The sequence below is a fragment of the Peromyscus leucopus genome, chromosome 7 (assembly GCF_004664715.2).
Source record: "Peromyscus leucopus breed LL Stock chromosome 7, UCI_PerLeu_2.1, whole genome shotgun sequence".
NCBI lineage: Eukaryota > Metazoa > Chordata > Mammalia > Rodentia > Cricetidae > Peromyscus > Peromyscus leucopus.
Window position 1 is genome coordinate 28,674,628 of NC_051069.1, and position 16,912 is coordinate 28,691,539.

Consider the following 16,912-nt stretch of genomic DNA (forward strand, 5'->3'; position numbering starts at 1 on the left):
TGATCTTTCACTAGCAGATTTTGTTGCATTTTAGCAGCTCCGAGGGAAGACTGGCAAAGGTTGTCTTCTGAGTGTTTGGCATCTCATCTACATTCCTTGTAGTTCTGTAAGACTCTGAACATTCTGCTTGACAATGATTCTGGGAGCTGATGACTTCGAATCCCAACTGATCTTGGCTTTCACCTATACTATGAAAACTGTGTGAGGCAGGAAATCTAGGGTGGATGACCTAAGTCTACAAGTTTATTCAAGTAGGCACACAAGAAGCCCGCTGATGCACAACCTCCAATACCACAATAAAATGTTCTAGGATTCCTGGGGGCACAACTTGCTTCAAGAACATACATACAAGACACACTTGGAGTTCCAGTGGGCTTTTATTGAGATAAATTAACAAAAAGAAATAATCAAGATTTTACCAACCATCTTTTCTGAACCACATATAAACTGTGAAGACTCGGGTCCTAGACATGTACATACAACGTAACACATCCCAACAAAAACATACCCCCCACTGGAACATTTGCCAATTAAACAGAAAGCCAATTTTCCCTTTCCCCAAAATGTTTTCAAAATTTTAAGTTCCCACTGTTGTAAGTGGAACTGGTCCCTTGTGGCTAGGGACGTTAGAATTTTTTTTACTGAACAAAAATTGTAATTTTTTCTAATTTGTTTTGCTTCAAATAAGGGAAGTGACTTTGTTTTCTCCAGGCCCCCTTCCCAAGAACCACTGGTTAAAATACAGCAGCCTGTCTCTTTAACTAACCCAGGCCCACCCCTCCCTTGCCCTGCCCAGCCTTGTCTACTGGAGATTTAAATACACTTCTGGTGGAGTCTGTCAGCTGTGGAGGGGCAGAGTCCAGGCCAGGCCAGCTCCCTCTGACCTCATACTGGTTACAACCCTTGGACACTTAACTCTTTATTCCAAAGATGAGTTTTTATATCAGAGAAGAAAATAGATTTGCTTTGGGAGTTTTAAAAAACTATCTTTATGAATATAAAGCAGAACTACAAACTCACCAAAGTCCACATAAATTCACCCCAAAGCTGGCTTATTTCACCTCCCATGAGGCCAATAATTTTGCCTGATAAAGATACTTGGCAAGAAAATCATTCCACAGTAACAATTTTAAAGATACACAGAGAGTTGAAAAAAATGTACCCAATTAAAATAACATGGCTTAATTCCCAAGAACTTATTTCATCTTTTTGTTACTCATCTGAAGGTCAGGAGTGTGGCTAAAGGCAGTTTCCCATGAGGTTACAAGCTTCCAAAGTGTTTCTAAATCCTTAGTGCAGACTCCCTCCCTTTTGGGACACAGTACCCTCCCCCCACCCCCATTAAAAAAAAAAAAAAAAGAAAAAAAAAAAAGAAACCAAACAATCAGAATGAGATGTTTTGTTTCCAACACTTTTCATCAAAGCTTTGTGCTGTGCTCTGTTCTAACTGAGCACGATGGTGTCCAACACAAAGCAAGTGGCCAAGGAAAGATGCCCTCACCTCATTCTGAAGAGGAATTATGACAACCACCCACCCCACCCCACCACTCTGGGCCAACCCAGGATTACAATGACAGTACCCATTTGGAAATAATTTAGAACTAGCTAGGCTCTCCTTTCCAGGAAAAATCATTTTATGGTAAATGTATTCCATTCCTAACGGAAAGTTTTGTTCACCTTCAGAACATAAAGGAAGAGAAAAACAAAACAGGCCCTGAGGCAGCAAGGTGTGTAACAGTCTTATAACTTATTACACAACTATATGACCAGAAGCTAAAACCACTGAGGTGGATATAGTCTGAATACTAAAAATAAGATGTAGTTCTCTCATCCAAATGAACCACTGGAAAAAACAAAACCATTACTTTAAAAATTACTGGAAAGAACCTGAAAGACAATTACCAATAGTAGCAATGTTCCTTATTAGGAGGGATTAAAAAAAACAACAAAAATACAGACCAGGCTTTGACCCGGTCAGTAGGGCATCTTCCCATTACCAGCTCGAGTGAGCTGGGCACCACACCCACCGCAGCCTCCCCGCTGTCCCGCGGTGGTGCCAGCTAGTCCAAGTGCCACAACTCATCAGAGGCTGTATTCAGTAATGCTCTCCATGTGGAGTCTGTGCTTTAAGAGGGACCTGTAGGCATGTGGCACCCGGCAGAGCAGCCCAAGGTTGGCAAGAGGCTGCATTTTTTGTTGACTCACCCACATGCCCTCTGGCGAGATACCAAATGCATTTATACTCCTTTCCTGCAATGTTCTACATGGATGATCCCTCTCATCTCGCCAAAGGCAGGAAGAAAGAGAGCCGCATCAGTACAAGGGCAAGATTTGTTGGTCAAAAGGATATTTTTTAAGACCCCTCCCCCACCCTCCCTAAAAAAGTGACTTCCTTAATTTGGTTTATGTTTAGTAACCAACATATACTGGACTTGCCTTCTGGGGTTTGTACTGTGCAGCTCTTGCTACAGTTGTTACGGAGTCAGGGTTATGTCTCATCAGGAGGCATCTGCAGGATTTTCATTCCCAAGGAATTTGGGATTGAGTCACAAATAGTTTTGCTTTAGAGCTAGGCAAAGTCAAAAAGCATCTTTGAATAATTGATTCCTTTATTCAGGTGAGTTAAGCATGAAAGCATACACATACCTTGTCAGTTCCAAGGTTTTGAAAAATGATGGAATATGGAAATCAGTATTTTTTTAAATTTTGTTTTTTGCTTTTTTTGTTCCCTAGATGCCTCCTGACTGACCTAGTACACTGGGTTAAAAGGGAATTAAAAACATAAAAAAAAAAAAAAAAACAAAAAAAAAAAAACCAAAAAGCTCACTGGTTGATTCATCTCACTCCTTTTGCCTGGAGATCAGGCCAAACATCGAGCTTGTTGGGAGGGGCACAATTTACAGCAACACTCCCACCTAGAGCATCTGCCAGCGATTTACAGTGCAGAATGACAGACAGCGTTCTCGTCACAGCAGCACAGAGAACGCACGGCAAGCAGCTTTCTGCAGCAATGAAGTTAACAGTGTTCAGGGGTTGCCCATTCCTGCAAAAGTGTATGTATCAAGGTGGGCCAAGGGCAACTCACTCCCACACCGTAGGTGACTGAGGACAGCTGAGCGTCACAACCAAGCCCAGGGAGCTGGTACTGGCTGGTCCTCTGAAGTGCAAATGCATGCGTCACACACTCTGCTCTCAAACTGCACTCCATACCCTTCTCCCACTCCAAGGAAGATTAATCTTTGTTCCCCTATGCAGAACTTGGGAAGTTCCTCAAACTTTTAGAGCAGGAGAACCCAATCAGAGAGCTTCTCAAAGCTCTCAGGAATCAGATTTCTCATCTTCCTTGCTCTCTGCACTACAAGAGCAGTGTGGTGGCAGACAGTGCATTCTGGGCTTCTGGGTCCCTTTCCAACCCAGGGCTCCACAGAGGTCTGCTTCCTAGAGTCAGAGGTCAAAGCACTTTTTAGAATTTAGTGTTGCAGGAAACTGAGCCCCTCTCATCTTTAGCTGCTCCCATAATCACTCTAATCCCCTTAATCCCAGCAACCTTCATCCAAAAAAAAATAATATATATATATGTATATATATATATATATATATGAACCCAGAAAAAAAAACTATTTACAAAGTTTATACAAGTATACACATCCAATTTTCTACGGGACGCGCTTTGCCACAGAGGAAAGAGGGTCAAGGCTCTGATAGTCTCCACGTGAAGTGCCACACTGCTCATGGAGGTGTGAGCCAGGGTAGTGTTCTGCTGTAGAGCACAGAGGCTTGTCACATGGCTCCTGCAGTGAGAGGCTGCTCTTTCCTTTGGGAGCGACGATGGTGCGTCTACTCAGCCCAGAAGAAAATTTTACTTGGTATTGTTTTTTTTTTTTTAAATACATGTATTTACAGTGTGGATGGACTGCAGTTGTGAATCAACTCCTCCATATAAAGAAAAGGAAAATGGCGCTACCATCACTAGTCCACCTTCCGGCCCTGGGCATGAGGACTGGTACAACAGGAAGAGACTTCAACTCGAAACAAAAATGAACAGGCAAAGAAAAAAGAGAGAAAAGAAAAGAAAATAGAACATGACTTTGTTGATTCCTTGGGCTGTGTGTAAAGATGATATTCTTAATGGTCTCGTAGCATAAGGCACTTCGCACAAATAAGTAATAAGCTCTTCAGGCTTAAAAAACGGATGACTAATCAGGGAGAAGTTGAAATGCAGTAGAGTCAGCTATTGGAGAATTGTAGACAGGTGTGTGTGGTCACCAAGGTTCTTCTCTTTTCAGGGTTTCTCCCTCCTTTTCTTTTTCCTCTTTCCATGTCCCCTTCCCCCCAGAAAACATCTTTAAAACCCAGCAGTTAGTGCAACGAATGTTCAGTCAGCACACAGTGCAAACAGTGGAACAAAAAACGTCTATTTCTTCTTCTTCTTCTTCTTCTCATTTTCTCTTTACCAGTTAAAAAAAAAAAGAAAAATGTCTGAGCTCTTATATAACTCTTCATAGTTCCAAAATAAAGATGAAAAAACCCACAAAGAGAAGAGCACCCCCCCCAAATGATGTGTCACAGATCCAAGGAGCCTTTTGCAGTTTGTCAAAGCCTATGAAAAAAGTTTAGAAATTTAAAATTAACACCCATGAAAGCAATCTAAAACAAGAGAATGTTTTCACAACCCCCTCCCAAACTCTCTTCAGTACTCTCCTGACACTACTGGGGTCTACGAGTTCCCTGCAAGAACCTCCACTGGATATGGTGGCTCACGCGCATCAATCTGAGCACTCAGGAGACCAAGGCAAGAGGGTCTGAGTCAAGAGACTAATGTATGAGTTTGTTTTAGGCGAGCTAGGGCTACAGACTCTGTCTCAGGAAAAGGGGGGAAAACCCAACCAACAACTTTCCCCCCATGCCCTAGGATTCTGATAGAAGAAGAATGAATGGCAGTCTCCTTCACAATAATTAAGAGGCCAAGTGTGGTGGTATTTACACATCTTTAATCCTAGCACTTGGGAAGTGGAAGCACGAAGATCAGATTCTCAAGGCCATCCTACAGTAGATGAAGAGTTTGAAGGCACCGCACCTCTGGCTCCCCAAACTTTCTCAAGAACAAATAAACCACGCCTTTCACTGTATTTTGGAGACAGAATGACTTTGCCCTCACACCTCTCCAGTCTCCAGTGCTGGGATTACAGCACTCCGGGCAGCACACGCTGCAGGGAGTCACGCCTCCTCCCCCCGCAGGACCGCAGGGTTAGTGGCAGTGCAGTGCAGTGTTCTCTCTGTCCTGGGTTCAATCTCCAGCACGAAAGGTCTGCATTCTGACCGGAAAGTGAGGCGTCAAGCCCAGTCAAGGTGTCTCTCTCTAAGGAAAACTCTGCCTCACACCTGAGCACAGCCACAAATGGAATGTGAGAAACCAGAGGGGCATTTTAAAAAGACATGTCTATAATGTGTTACATATTTGATAACAAGGCATTACTGGTAATTTGACCTAATTTATTAATGCACCCATCCAAAGGAAAAAAAAAAGGACAGGGTTTGTAAAAAAGGGGAGCAGGAAATCCTTTTATACCAAGACTGCCACTGCCCTTTGCCTTTCATTACTCCGAGCCCCCAATCTGTGTTAGGTGCCACTCCTACCACACTCAGGAAGGTGTCCCCGAGCAGCACTGGCTTACTCTCTAACGACATGGTTGCCCCACCCACGCGAGTCTTGGTTCTCATTCCTATTTCTGACGCTGGGCATAGCTCCTGAGGCCGGAGGAGGAGGACCTTATTTCTTTCCTAAGTCTGAAGGTGCTGATCACTCTGGCCAGATACATACGTGCTTGTTAGGGTTTCTCGTCTTCTACAGGCTCGCTGTGGTATTCTGCCACATACAGGCTCTTGTCAATGTTGCTTGGGATAGGTTTAATTTCTGTTCCCAGTTGCTCCTCAATACTTTTCAGGTTGAATCGATCATCATATGTGATCAAGTTGATGGCTAAGCCAAGATGACCAAAGCGACCTAAAAAAAGTGTTTAATGAATTTAAACTATGCTAAAAAATTTAAAAAGTGGTAAATAAAATGAGTTAAAGCAACATGTATGTTCAAGTCTGTAATTTGCCAAAACATAACAGCATTAATATTTTCAATTGGTGACATTCTGAATGGTCGAAACAAGACAGAAAAAAGAAACAAAACAACTTATGGTTTTTCCTTTGGCTCATCAACTGTACTCAACAGGAACCGACTTTTCTGGGGCACTATTCCCTGAACACAGTATAAGAACCGCTTACAAAGCCAGCTTGTGTGCACAAGCTATTGCAAAGAAGTACTTATGTATAAGATGTGTACCACTTATACGCAAATACCACATGTTTAAAGAGACTAAAAATACCAGACTTTGATGCTGGCAAAAGTCCTGGAACCCATTTCACACGAACACTAAGGGATAGCACTATACTTAATTTATTTTCATCAAATGACAAAATGGATGTTTGTTTGCACTGCTGTCAAAATACACAACTGAAGAGCACACTCACTTCACACCATCTAATCAACACAGCTTTCTTGTACTCCATTTCAAATTAAGCATACAGTGATTACTTTAACCTTTTTTTCCTTTGGGGGGGGGTGGGGAGTGAGATACTATGCAGCCTAACTTTGTGTTAACAAGCTGCAGTTGCAGGTGGTTTTATCTACTTGATGTGGGCGTGGGAATCAAACTAAAGAGCTTTACAGGTTCTTTAACAGCAACTCTTACCTCTCCAGTCTAACCCCGGCCCCCAATTTTATTCATGGTCCTCCTGCCTCAGCCTCCTAAGCCCAGGGATGATAGGGTGTGTGTCACCATGTCAGTTTGAGTTTACTTTTTTTTTGGTGTGTAGCGGGGGGTTGGTTCTCAATTATGTAGTCCTGGCTGCCCTCAGATCGGTATGTAAACCCAGCTGGCCTCTGATGCCGACGTCACCAGCTTCTTCTACCCAAGTGTACCACATCTAGCCAGCCTACCTTCAAAAGCACTTTTTAATTTTATTACTATGTGTTTGTGTGTGCATGCACGTGTGCTGGCAGCTGGCTCTTTCTACCATGAGTTCGAGGACTGACTTCAGGTTACTGGGCTTGTGCCGCAAATACCTTTATTCACTGAGCCACCTTGCCGGCCTCCAGCTTAACTTTAATGAATGACATAAGCCACCACACACTGTAATTAGACTTAGGAGGCTGAGGCAGGTGCATTTTAAGTTCCAGGACAGCCTGGGTTAATTAAGTAGCTAAACTTTGTCTCTAGACACAAAGATTTATTAATGAAAAAGCATCAGACAACTAAACTTCTGTGATTGCACTGCTCTCATAGCTATTATATTCTACAAAAGAAAAGTTAGTGATTATATTTGTCACTCACCTGATCTTCCAATACGATGAAGATAGGTCTCTGCCAGCTTTGGGAAGTCAAAGTTTATTACCACATTCACAGCTTGTATATCAATACCTCGGGTAAACAGATCTTCAAAAAAAAATTAATAATTTTCATTTTATTTTTGAATTGAAACAATTAGAACCACAATGCATTGATTTCTAATGTATCCTATGTTTATTACTGCATTCAGTTACTATTGGCACTCTTCCATGATTACATACATTATCATAAACAACTTTCTGTTCCTGTAAAAGAAAAGTCTTAAAAACTATCTAGGGAACAGCAATGCAGGAAGATGATTGCATAAATGAGTCTACTGTCTATTTAATCTGAGACTTACAAATTCAGAATAGTTCAGAAAGGGAATTCTAGAAGTCATTCACCCACTTATCTCGATGACTAGTGCCCACCCATCACAAACCCTCAAACAGGGTCATAACTGGGTCCTCTTGCCTCTCTCTACATCCCCTTCCAAAACCATTCATGGTGTTGCTTTTTTTCCTTTTTGAGATAAGGTCCCTGGTGGCCCAGGCTAGTCTTGAACTCATGCTAGGAATACGAGCACTCACTGCCATACCTTGTTAGACCTTTATGGCCCATTTTTTTACCCAAGTCTCAAACCTGAAATCCCCTTTTCTCCACATCTCAAACTTACCCAGTTTATAAAGTCAATTAATACAGCATCTCATCTGAAACTACATGACTTTTATACTCTAATAAACACCAGAACTAGTAATAACAAACACTTCACATTACTCCCTTGTCAATCACGCTCAATTTTTAAGACAGGCCTCACTCACTCTGTAGCTTTGGCTGGCCTTGAATTTGCTAGCAAACCAGGTGGGCTTTGAACCTGAAACACCCTTCTGCCCCATCCCAGTGCTTGATTACAACACTTGGCACCAACTAGCATTTTTTTTAATATTTTCTTTTTACTGTCCCTCCATTTGTATACTATTTTAAGGCTTTTATCTGAGCTGCTATGGCAAAGCCTAGTACTTCCAATGAAGATTATATGGTATGCAAACTTTGCTTTTAATTCCATATTTTCTGAATAAATCACCATTTCTTAAAGGAGAAGCAACATTTTATTTTTATTTATTACTTAGCTTTTTTGAGATAGGATCTCAATCTGTAGCACAGGCTGGCCTCACACTGCCTCAATCACCCCAATGGGTAGGATTTTATATATATGGCTATTTCTACATTCCACATATAAGCAGGCTGACTGAGTGCAGTGCAGAAAACCCTAATCTTAGGATTGGTTCCTAGCATCCAGTGAAACTTGGCATATTGATGCATACCCATAATCCCTGCACTCAGGAGAGGAAAAGCAGTTATTTTGGCCTACATGAGACCCTGACTCAATAAATAAATAAATAAAACCAATTAATCAGTGTAGTACTTTATGTATTATATAAGTATTGTTAATTATTATCAATGTCTTCCCTTTTCTTTATTTTAGTGTTAGAGATTGAACTCATAGATCCTAAGCCCCAACTTTTTACTTAAAAGTGGAAAAATAGTGGGGAGGTGCCTGATGGAAATGCAGTTTCTATTTTCTTTTCTTTTTGATTTTTCGAGTCAGGGTTTCTCTGTGTAGCTTTGGAGCCTGTCCTAGAACTGGCTCTGTAGACCACAGAGCTAGTTCTGCCTGCCTTTGCCTCCCAATTGCTGTGATTAAAGTTGTGTGCCACTACTGCCCGGTCTAGTTTCTATTTTCTTATGTAAATTGAATTTGATTAACAACTTTAACATTCATCAATAAGCTACTTTATGGGTTTCCCAAATACAGGGGAAAATATAATGGATACATCTATAAACAGCCAAATATTTCCCTGCAATTTAAATAAGTTAACCACTCAATAATATGATTGCCCAGGTAAGACCTGCAATGTCATGGCTTCACTATGTTACAGAAAACAGTGGCCCAAGAAATACAAAACACTTACCAGTGCAAACAAGATTGCGGCATAAGCCATTTCGGAAATCATGAAAGACACGATTTCGATGTTCCTGAGGGGAAAGGGAGGATAAACTATTTGAGTAATACTTATATGCAACTCAAAATGTCCACCACGGTTTTTCCTATCCAATCAGTTCTTCATACAAAATATCTTTTTTACAATTAAAAAAATAGTTTACAGACCACATATATACTAGCTTAGCTTCATCCTTGTTTTTAACTTGATTTCAGTTATCCATAATCAACTTTGGTATGAGAATTTTGGAAATAATCCCTAAGTTTTAAAGAACACACTTCTAAGGAGTGATGTAATTTGTCTACGATGTGAATCATCACTGTGTCCAGTGCATCTACAGTGTATAGACACTGCCCATGTCCTTTAACTATCTTGGTTATCAGTGTTCAAGTAACCTTTCTGTAGCAGTCAAAAACTGCATCACTTACTATGTCTGTGTGGTCTTCTTCATTTCATCAGGCGAACATTTTATCATTTTGTGTCAGCCCAAGGAGGATAGGTATAAGATAGGCTGAGATCACATTCATCTAACACTTAGGACAATACATTGTTATATACTGTTTTATTATTCTAGTAAACCTTTTATTATATCTAATAGTTAAACCATATCATAGTACACATGTATATACAATCTAGTATTGTTTATGATTTCAAGAAATCCTAAGTAAGGAGAAGTTACTGTGTATTAAATTCTATAGCAGCACTTTCTGTAAGAAAAAAAATGTATGTATTGTTATCCTCCAACAAAGGAGTCACTAGCCACAGGGAACCAACAGAACCTTTGAAATGTACTAATCTGACTGAGGAACAAAACTTTAAATTGTAGTTGCTTTTAACTAATTTAAATGGCTACATGGAGCTATCTATCTATTAAGGTTATTGCATTAAACAGAACAAATGTAGAAATTACCTGGGAAAGAATGCATTCCACTGTGTTCTTCCTGTGCCCTCCCCCTCCCCACAGGGTTTCCTGCAGCTCAGGCTAATTTCAAACTTACTATGTAGCAGAGGATGACCTGAATTCTTCATTTCCTCTCTACATCCTCTAAGTGCCAGGATTTCAAGCATAGACAAAGAGAGCTGACATTTCTATACTGTTCTTTAAGACTTGGTGGTTTAAATGAAGGGTTGTTAGTCTACTAAAGAATAGTTCTTTTGTTCATTCTTTTCCTGGTATGGGGGATTGGAACTCAGGACCTTGCTCTATCACTACACCCTAAGCCAAGCAGTATATTCTCAAACAAAGGCATTTATGGATCACCAAAAATAAGAAAACAAACACTTAAAACAATATTTTTTTGGGGGGTTTAAATCTATGCAAGCTCTAGACTCACACTCACCTGCCTCATTTTAGCATGGATATAGAAGCAAGAATAACCCAGCTGAGAAATCTTCTTGGCCAGTAATTCAACTCTCTGAGAGGAGTTGCAGAAAATGATGGACTGGTTGATCTGCAGCTAAGCACAGAAGAAGAGTATGAGAAAGACAAAAACACGTGTTTGGCCAATCTTGAATATATTATTTAACAAAAACTTTAAGAAGTCTAAAATTGAGAGTCTCCTAAGAGAGATGGGAAGTTGTAAAAAAATGTAAAAATTTAGTAAACAGTTGCTGATAAGAACTGTTTTTGTTTTTTGAGACAGGTTTTCTCTGTGTAGTTTTGGTGCCTGTCCTGGATCTCACTCTGTAGCCCAGGCTGGCCTTGAACTCACGGAGATCCGCCTGGCTCTGCCTCCCAAGTGCTGGGATTAAAGGCACCCGCCTGGCGTTAAGAATTGGTTTTGCTGCAGCAGAGTGTTTCACAGGGGCCACCTAACTGCCCCAGACAAAAATACAGACGCAGTGGTCACAGAAATCATGCCCTATAAAGCCACTGCTAACACTGAACCAGCAAGAAGAAGCAATGCTTTGGGGCTGGACAGAGTTCAGCAGGGGAGAGCACGCACGGCTGCTGCAGGAGTCAAGTGCAGTTCTCAGCACACACAACTCAGGACTCACAACTGCTGTAACTTTACTTCCAGGGGCTCTGACACCCTTTTCTGGACTCTTCCATTCCAGCAGCTGCACGCATGTGCATATAACCCCACCCAGACACAGACTCATACATATACATAACTAAAATAAGTAAAATGAATAAAAAGAACTACTGTTTCTAGTGAAAATACAGAGTTAGGTACTTGTGAGCCTCTGGTTAATTTTGTCAATAGATAAGCATGAGATTTCATGTGTTTTCATTTCTTTAAGCATATATCTATAGTCTCAAACCAATATAAGCCATGACTACAAAAAGCTTACCCAATACCTATTTTCCCTACATAGTCTGTCAGCCTTCTTGTGCTGAAGAGGACAGGACACATTTCAGCAATAGTGTAGGGCCATTTTAGAATGAAGTCACGAACAGCACCAAAATTTGAAAAAGGCCCAACGACTGAAAAACGGATGCTTATTTATACTGTGAGAACTAAGACAAGAAGGCAGATTGTCCTCTTCTTGGACCTTATCGGGGACCAATTTTTTTTTTTTTGCCACATTGCACATGTCTACAAAATAACCAGAACACCTTCAGTACTGATTTTGAGGTCATAAATAATTTTAGCAATTAGGTGTATTCACAAAGATTGAATCTAAACAATCAGGATGAAGTGTAATTAAGGTAAATTATTTAACAATAAAAGTAAAGCACCTGTGTCAATCAGCTTTAACTTTAAACCAATCAAAGCTGTCTTTAGGAAACACTACTAAGACTTTTTTACAGCGAAGACAATGGAGAAATGATACAACTGTCTGGTTTACTGGGAATTGGTGGAGGACAAGACTCAGCAGGAAAGCCCACTACTTACCCTGGAGAAAAGTGTATTGAGGCAGTGTACTTTTTGGCGCTCAGTTACATATGCGTAGTACTGGGTTACTCCCTTCAGAGTTAGTTCCTCCATCAGGTTAATCTCATAGGGTTTTTGCAGATGGGAATTCTGGAGGGGTGGAGAGGAGAGTAAAGGAAATCTTAAGGTAAATTCTGGGATTCTTGTTTAAATTGAAAATGCATACATTTCTTTTTTTTTTGCTTATTTTTTGGGGGTGCGGGGAAGGTATTGAGGAATTAAACCTAAGGCTTCAGGCATGCTAGGTAAAGAGCTCTACCCCTGAATTCAATTTCTTTTTTCTTCTGAGACAAGGTTTCTCTGTGTGGTCCTGGCTGTCCTAAAACTCATTCTGTAAACCAGGTTGGCCTGGAACTCAAAGATCCACCTGCCTGTGCCTCTGAGTGCTGCCTCCCACTGCCTGGTGTCTGAACTCAATTTCTTTCCCTAAATTTTTATCTTTTTTATGGTGTGTGTGTGTGTGTGTGTGTGTGTGTGTGTGTGTGTGTGTCTTGCTGTAATGGATGCATCTTTTTTTCAAAACAAGTATTCATAAAATAAACAAATTAACCTAAAATGGTAGATCTCAGATTCAAAATGTAGCTATGTTAGAAATGGGCGTAGTTGTACATGCCTGTATCCCACCATTCAGAAGGCTGAAACAGAAAGATAACCATGACCACACAGGTAGTTTCTAGGACATGTTTTGTGTATAAGATAATGCTCTGACCAATTTACCCAGCATCTATGGAATATGTCACCTTGGCATGAAGAACTAAATAAAATTAGAACTCACTTTCTCTCTCTCTCTCTCTCTCTCTGAGACAGAGTCTCACAGCCAGGCCATGGTGAATCACACCTTTAACCCCAGCACTCAGGAGGCAGATACAGGCAGATCTCTGAGTCCAAGGCCAGCCTTGTCTAGAGTGAGTTTTAGGACAGCCAGGACATAGAGAAGCCCTGTCTTAAAAAAACAAAATCAAACAAACAAAGAAAAAAAAAGAAAGAGAGAGAGAGAGAAATATAAAATGTCTATATGTCTATGACACTATGTAGCACTGGATGGCTGGAACACCAGGCTGGCTTTGAACTCATAGAGATTCAGTTTATATAATTTAAAAAAAAAAAAAAAAATGTCTAGGCCAGATGTGATTGCACACACTTTTAATCCTAGCACTTAGAAGGGGGAGTCAGACCTCTGTGAATTGGAAGCTAGCCTCCTGGCCAGGGCTACATAGTGAGACCTTGTCTCAAAAACAAAACAAAAACCCAATTGTGGGATGTCCTGTATGCTGTGAATATATTGTTGCTATGATTGATTGATAAATAAAACGCTGACTGGCCAGTAGCCGGGCAGGAAGGATAGTGTAGGCGGGACAAGGAGGGAGAAGGCGGGGTGGAAGAAGGCTGAGTCAGAGATGCTGCCAGCCACCGCCATGAGTAGCAACATGTAAGATACCAGTAAGTCACGAGCCATGTGGCAACTTATAGATTAATAGAAATGGGTTAATTTAAGATTTAAGAACAGATACCAAGAAGCTGCCATGCCATGGCCATACAGTTCTTAAGTAATATGAGCCTCTGTGTGTTTACTTGGGGGACACAAGTGGGAGAGATCTGTCCCAACTGCCAGCAGGCTGGGACACAGGAAAACTTCAGCTATCCCCAATTACAATAAATCCATGAACCAATCTTTACTGACCACATGAAAAGAAAATCCTGAAATAGCATAAAGCATACACTCTGATAATAAGATATAATTACAGGTAAAAGCACACACTCTTAAGTACCGTGACGACACAGATTTCATACTTACCATGAACTTTTGTACACTAAGAGGGAAGGTAGCGGAATATAGTAAAATCTGCCTATTTTTAGGTAGTGTGAGAATAATATCCTCCATAATCTGCACAAAATCCTGTGACAACAACTTATCTGCCTGTAATACAAAGAAAAGGCAATTTTAATGAGTAAGGCATTAAAAGTTTTGGTTAGCATATAAACAAAGGGCAAACCACAACTATAGGCTGTTCCTGGCTATGAATATAAATTCTTTCACACATACAGTATTCAAGGTTACCAAGACAAATCCTCAGTAATTCAGGAGAAAAGGAGCCAAGTATGGAAGCATTTGCTTGTAATCCCAGTACCCAAGTGGCTGAGGTAGAAGAACTGAGAGTTTGAGGTCAGTCTGGGTTATACAATGAAACTGTCTCAAAACAGAGAGAGGAGGCTATAATCCTTACCTAAAGAAAATTGTTAAAATAATAAAGAAAATGGTCCCCAGAGGGAGTGGCACTATTAGGAGGTGTGGCTTTGTTGGAGTAGGTGTGGTCTTATTGGAGGAAGTATCACTGTGGAGGTGGGCTTTGAGCTCTCATACATGCCCAAGCCATGCCCACTGAGACAGACCACTTCCTGTTGCCTGTGCAAGATGCAGAACTTTCAGCTACTTCTCCAGCACCATGTCTGCCTGCATAGCACCGTGTCCCAACATGATGATAATGGCCTGAACCTCTGAAAACTGTAAGCCAGCCCAACTAAATGTTTTTGTTTATAAGAGCTTCCGTGGTCATAGTTTACAAAACCAAACCAAACCAAGTTCTGAATTCCAACCATTTGGGCTGAAACTGAAAACAGGCTATCTACATCCCACAACAACTTTCTAAGACACCTTGATCGTATCAGACTGTAAAAATTAAGTAAAAGCATGTTACGGTGTACTTAATGTTGACATAATATTTGGTGCTATTCCTCATTAGACAGTCAGTAATCTAAAACAAACCAAACAGGAAAATATTCCAAGACATTAATACTGACAAGCTACATGCATAAAGCACTGCTAGATCCAAGGGACACAGCTGGGTACGTTTTTATTTTTAAGACCGGGCCTCACTGTGTAGCCCTGACTGGCCTGAAACTTGCTGTGTACACCAGCTGACCTCCAACTCAAGAGACCCATATGACTCTACCTCCCAGGTAAAATATCTGGCCTCAGTTAACTAAGTTCTTAAAAGGAATTTATATTAGGTTATAACCCAAAGAGACAACAAATTTCAAAAAGAGAGAACAATATCAAGTAGCAGATATAAAAAAGAGTTGACAGGCCTTACATGCTTTTAAAATGTACCACTGAATAGGAAGACTTAAAATGAACTTGGCTTGGTTATTTGGTAACATAAATATCTGGATATGTTTACCGAAAGGTCAAACAAAAACAGCTTTTGCTTTATTCACTGAAAACTGTAAGTAAAGCTTTTGATAGTACAGAAAAGTCCTTTTAAATGAAGAAACATTACCTCATCCAATACTATCATCTGGACATGGTCAACCTTTGCTACTCCTTTCTTGATAAGATCCAGGATTCTGCCAGGGGTAGCGATCACCACATGTACTACATGAGATTTACAGGAAAAAGAGATTTCAGAAACATACATTCTTATTAATTTTATCTTGCACACAACACACACAAAATCTACATAATTTTATAGTATGTGTTTATCATTCTAAACACTGTTTATAGAGATACAAATTAATACAAAAAGGTAAGCCGGGCGGTGGTGGCGCAGCCTTTAATCCCAGCACTCGGGAGGCAGAGGTAGGCGGATCTCTGTGAGTTCGAGGCCAGCCTGGGCTACCAAGTGAGTTTCAGGAAAGGCGCAAAGCTACACAGAGAAACCCTGTCTCGAAAAACCAAAAAATAAATAAATAAAAAAATAAAAAATAAAAAAAAATACAAAAAGGTAAAAAGATGTGTTTTGGGCTGTATACACTCCCATTTCACCCCATGACATCTAGATAATATTTATTTCATTTCTACATTGAGTAGGTTAGTTTCCCAAATCACCATTCCAACTAAGTGGCATACAGCTTTTGTCGTATGATAATCTGCAAGAAATAACAGCCAGACCACAGGGTTTCCCATACAAAAGACAGGCCTTCAATCTAGGCAATATTGCTCAGACTGTTTTAAAGGGAAAACAGAATGGCTACTAAAAACAAAAACTGTACAATTAAAAAATATTGCCAAGTTAACCAAATAATAAATAATACATATTAACATTCTGACCATACTTGATTTTAAATGTGCTCTTGCTATTTTGTTGACTCTTCTATACTCAGCATTACACCATGGAGAGCCTTTCATGAAAACTGAATACAAGTCAGCCATTCTTTACTTACTCTGGGAAACTACACTCAGGCTATACCTCACTGTATTTAGCCAATCTCCCAAAATATTTAAATTTACTTTTTTTTGAATATTACAAACCACAGCAAAATAAAAAACTTTCTATGTGTGTATGTATATACACACAAAAACATTGTGTGTGTGTGTGTATAGCCTATTTACCCAGTTACTTGAAAATAGAAATCCATAATCTGAAATATTCTGCCATGTATGTTGTACACTCATGTTATAACAAAGCCTACTTTCCATAAATGTGCATTATTGATAGCTAATACTTCTTAGCCTTGAAAATTAGAACAATTTTAATATAAATTCAGTACTCTGAACCAAACTAAAGAACACTAAAAAATATTTAATCCCAGCTTTCAGGAGGCAAAAGCAGGCAGATCTTTGCAGTCTGAGGTCTGAGAACGGCCTGGTCTACATAGCAAGTTCTAGGACAGTCAGGCCTACATAGAGATACTGTCTCAAAAACAAAACCTG

The 16,912-nt window shown here is 40.2% G+C and overlaps 1 protein-coding gene across 5 annotated transcripts in view; it reads right to left on the reverse strand.

Moving 5' to 3' along the window:
• Nucleotides 1-358: 358 nt before the first annotated feature.
• The window catches only part of Ddx6 (DEAD-box helicase 6), a 39,345-nt gene continuing 22,791 nt past the window's right edge, over nucleotides 359-16,912 (reverse strand). For all 5 annotated transcript variants that reach the window (XM_028866382.2, XM_028866379.2, XM_028866381.2 and 2 more), the window contains exons 7-14: nucleotides 15,540-15,634; nucleotides 14,057-14,179; nucleotides 12,223-12,351; nucleotides 10,723-10,839; nucleotides 9,353-9,416; nucleotides 7,386-7,487; nucleotides 5,822-6,004; nucleotides 359-4,600 (exon numbers count right to left, since the gene is read on the reverse strand). In XM_028866382.2, the coding sequence (XP_028722215.1) occupies nucleotides 5,829-6,004; nucleotides 7,386-7,487; nucleotides 9,353-9,416; nucleotides 10,723-10,839; nucleotides 12,223-12,351; nucleotides 14,057-14,179; nucleotides 15,540-15,634 (806 nt within the window). In that variant the 3' untranslated portion in view covers nucleotides 359-4,600; nucleotides 5,822-5,828. The remainder of the gene's footprint in view (nucleotides 4,601-5,821; nucleotides 6,005-7,385; nucleotides 7,488-9,352; nucleotides 9,417-10,722; nucleotides 10,840-12,222; nucleotides 12,352-14,056; nucleotides 14,180-15,539; nucleotides 15,635-16,912) is intronic.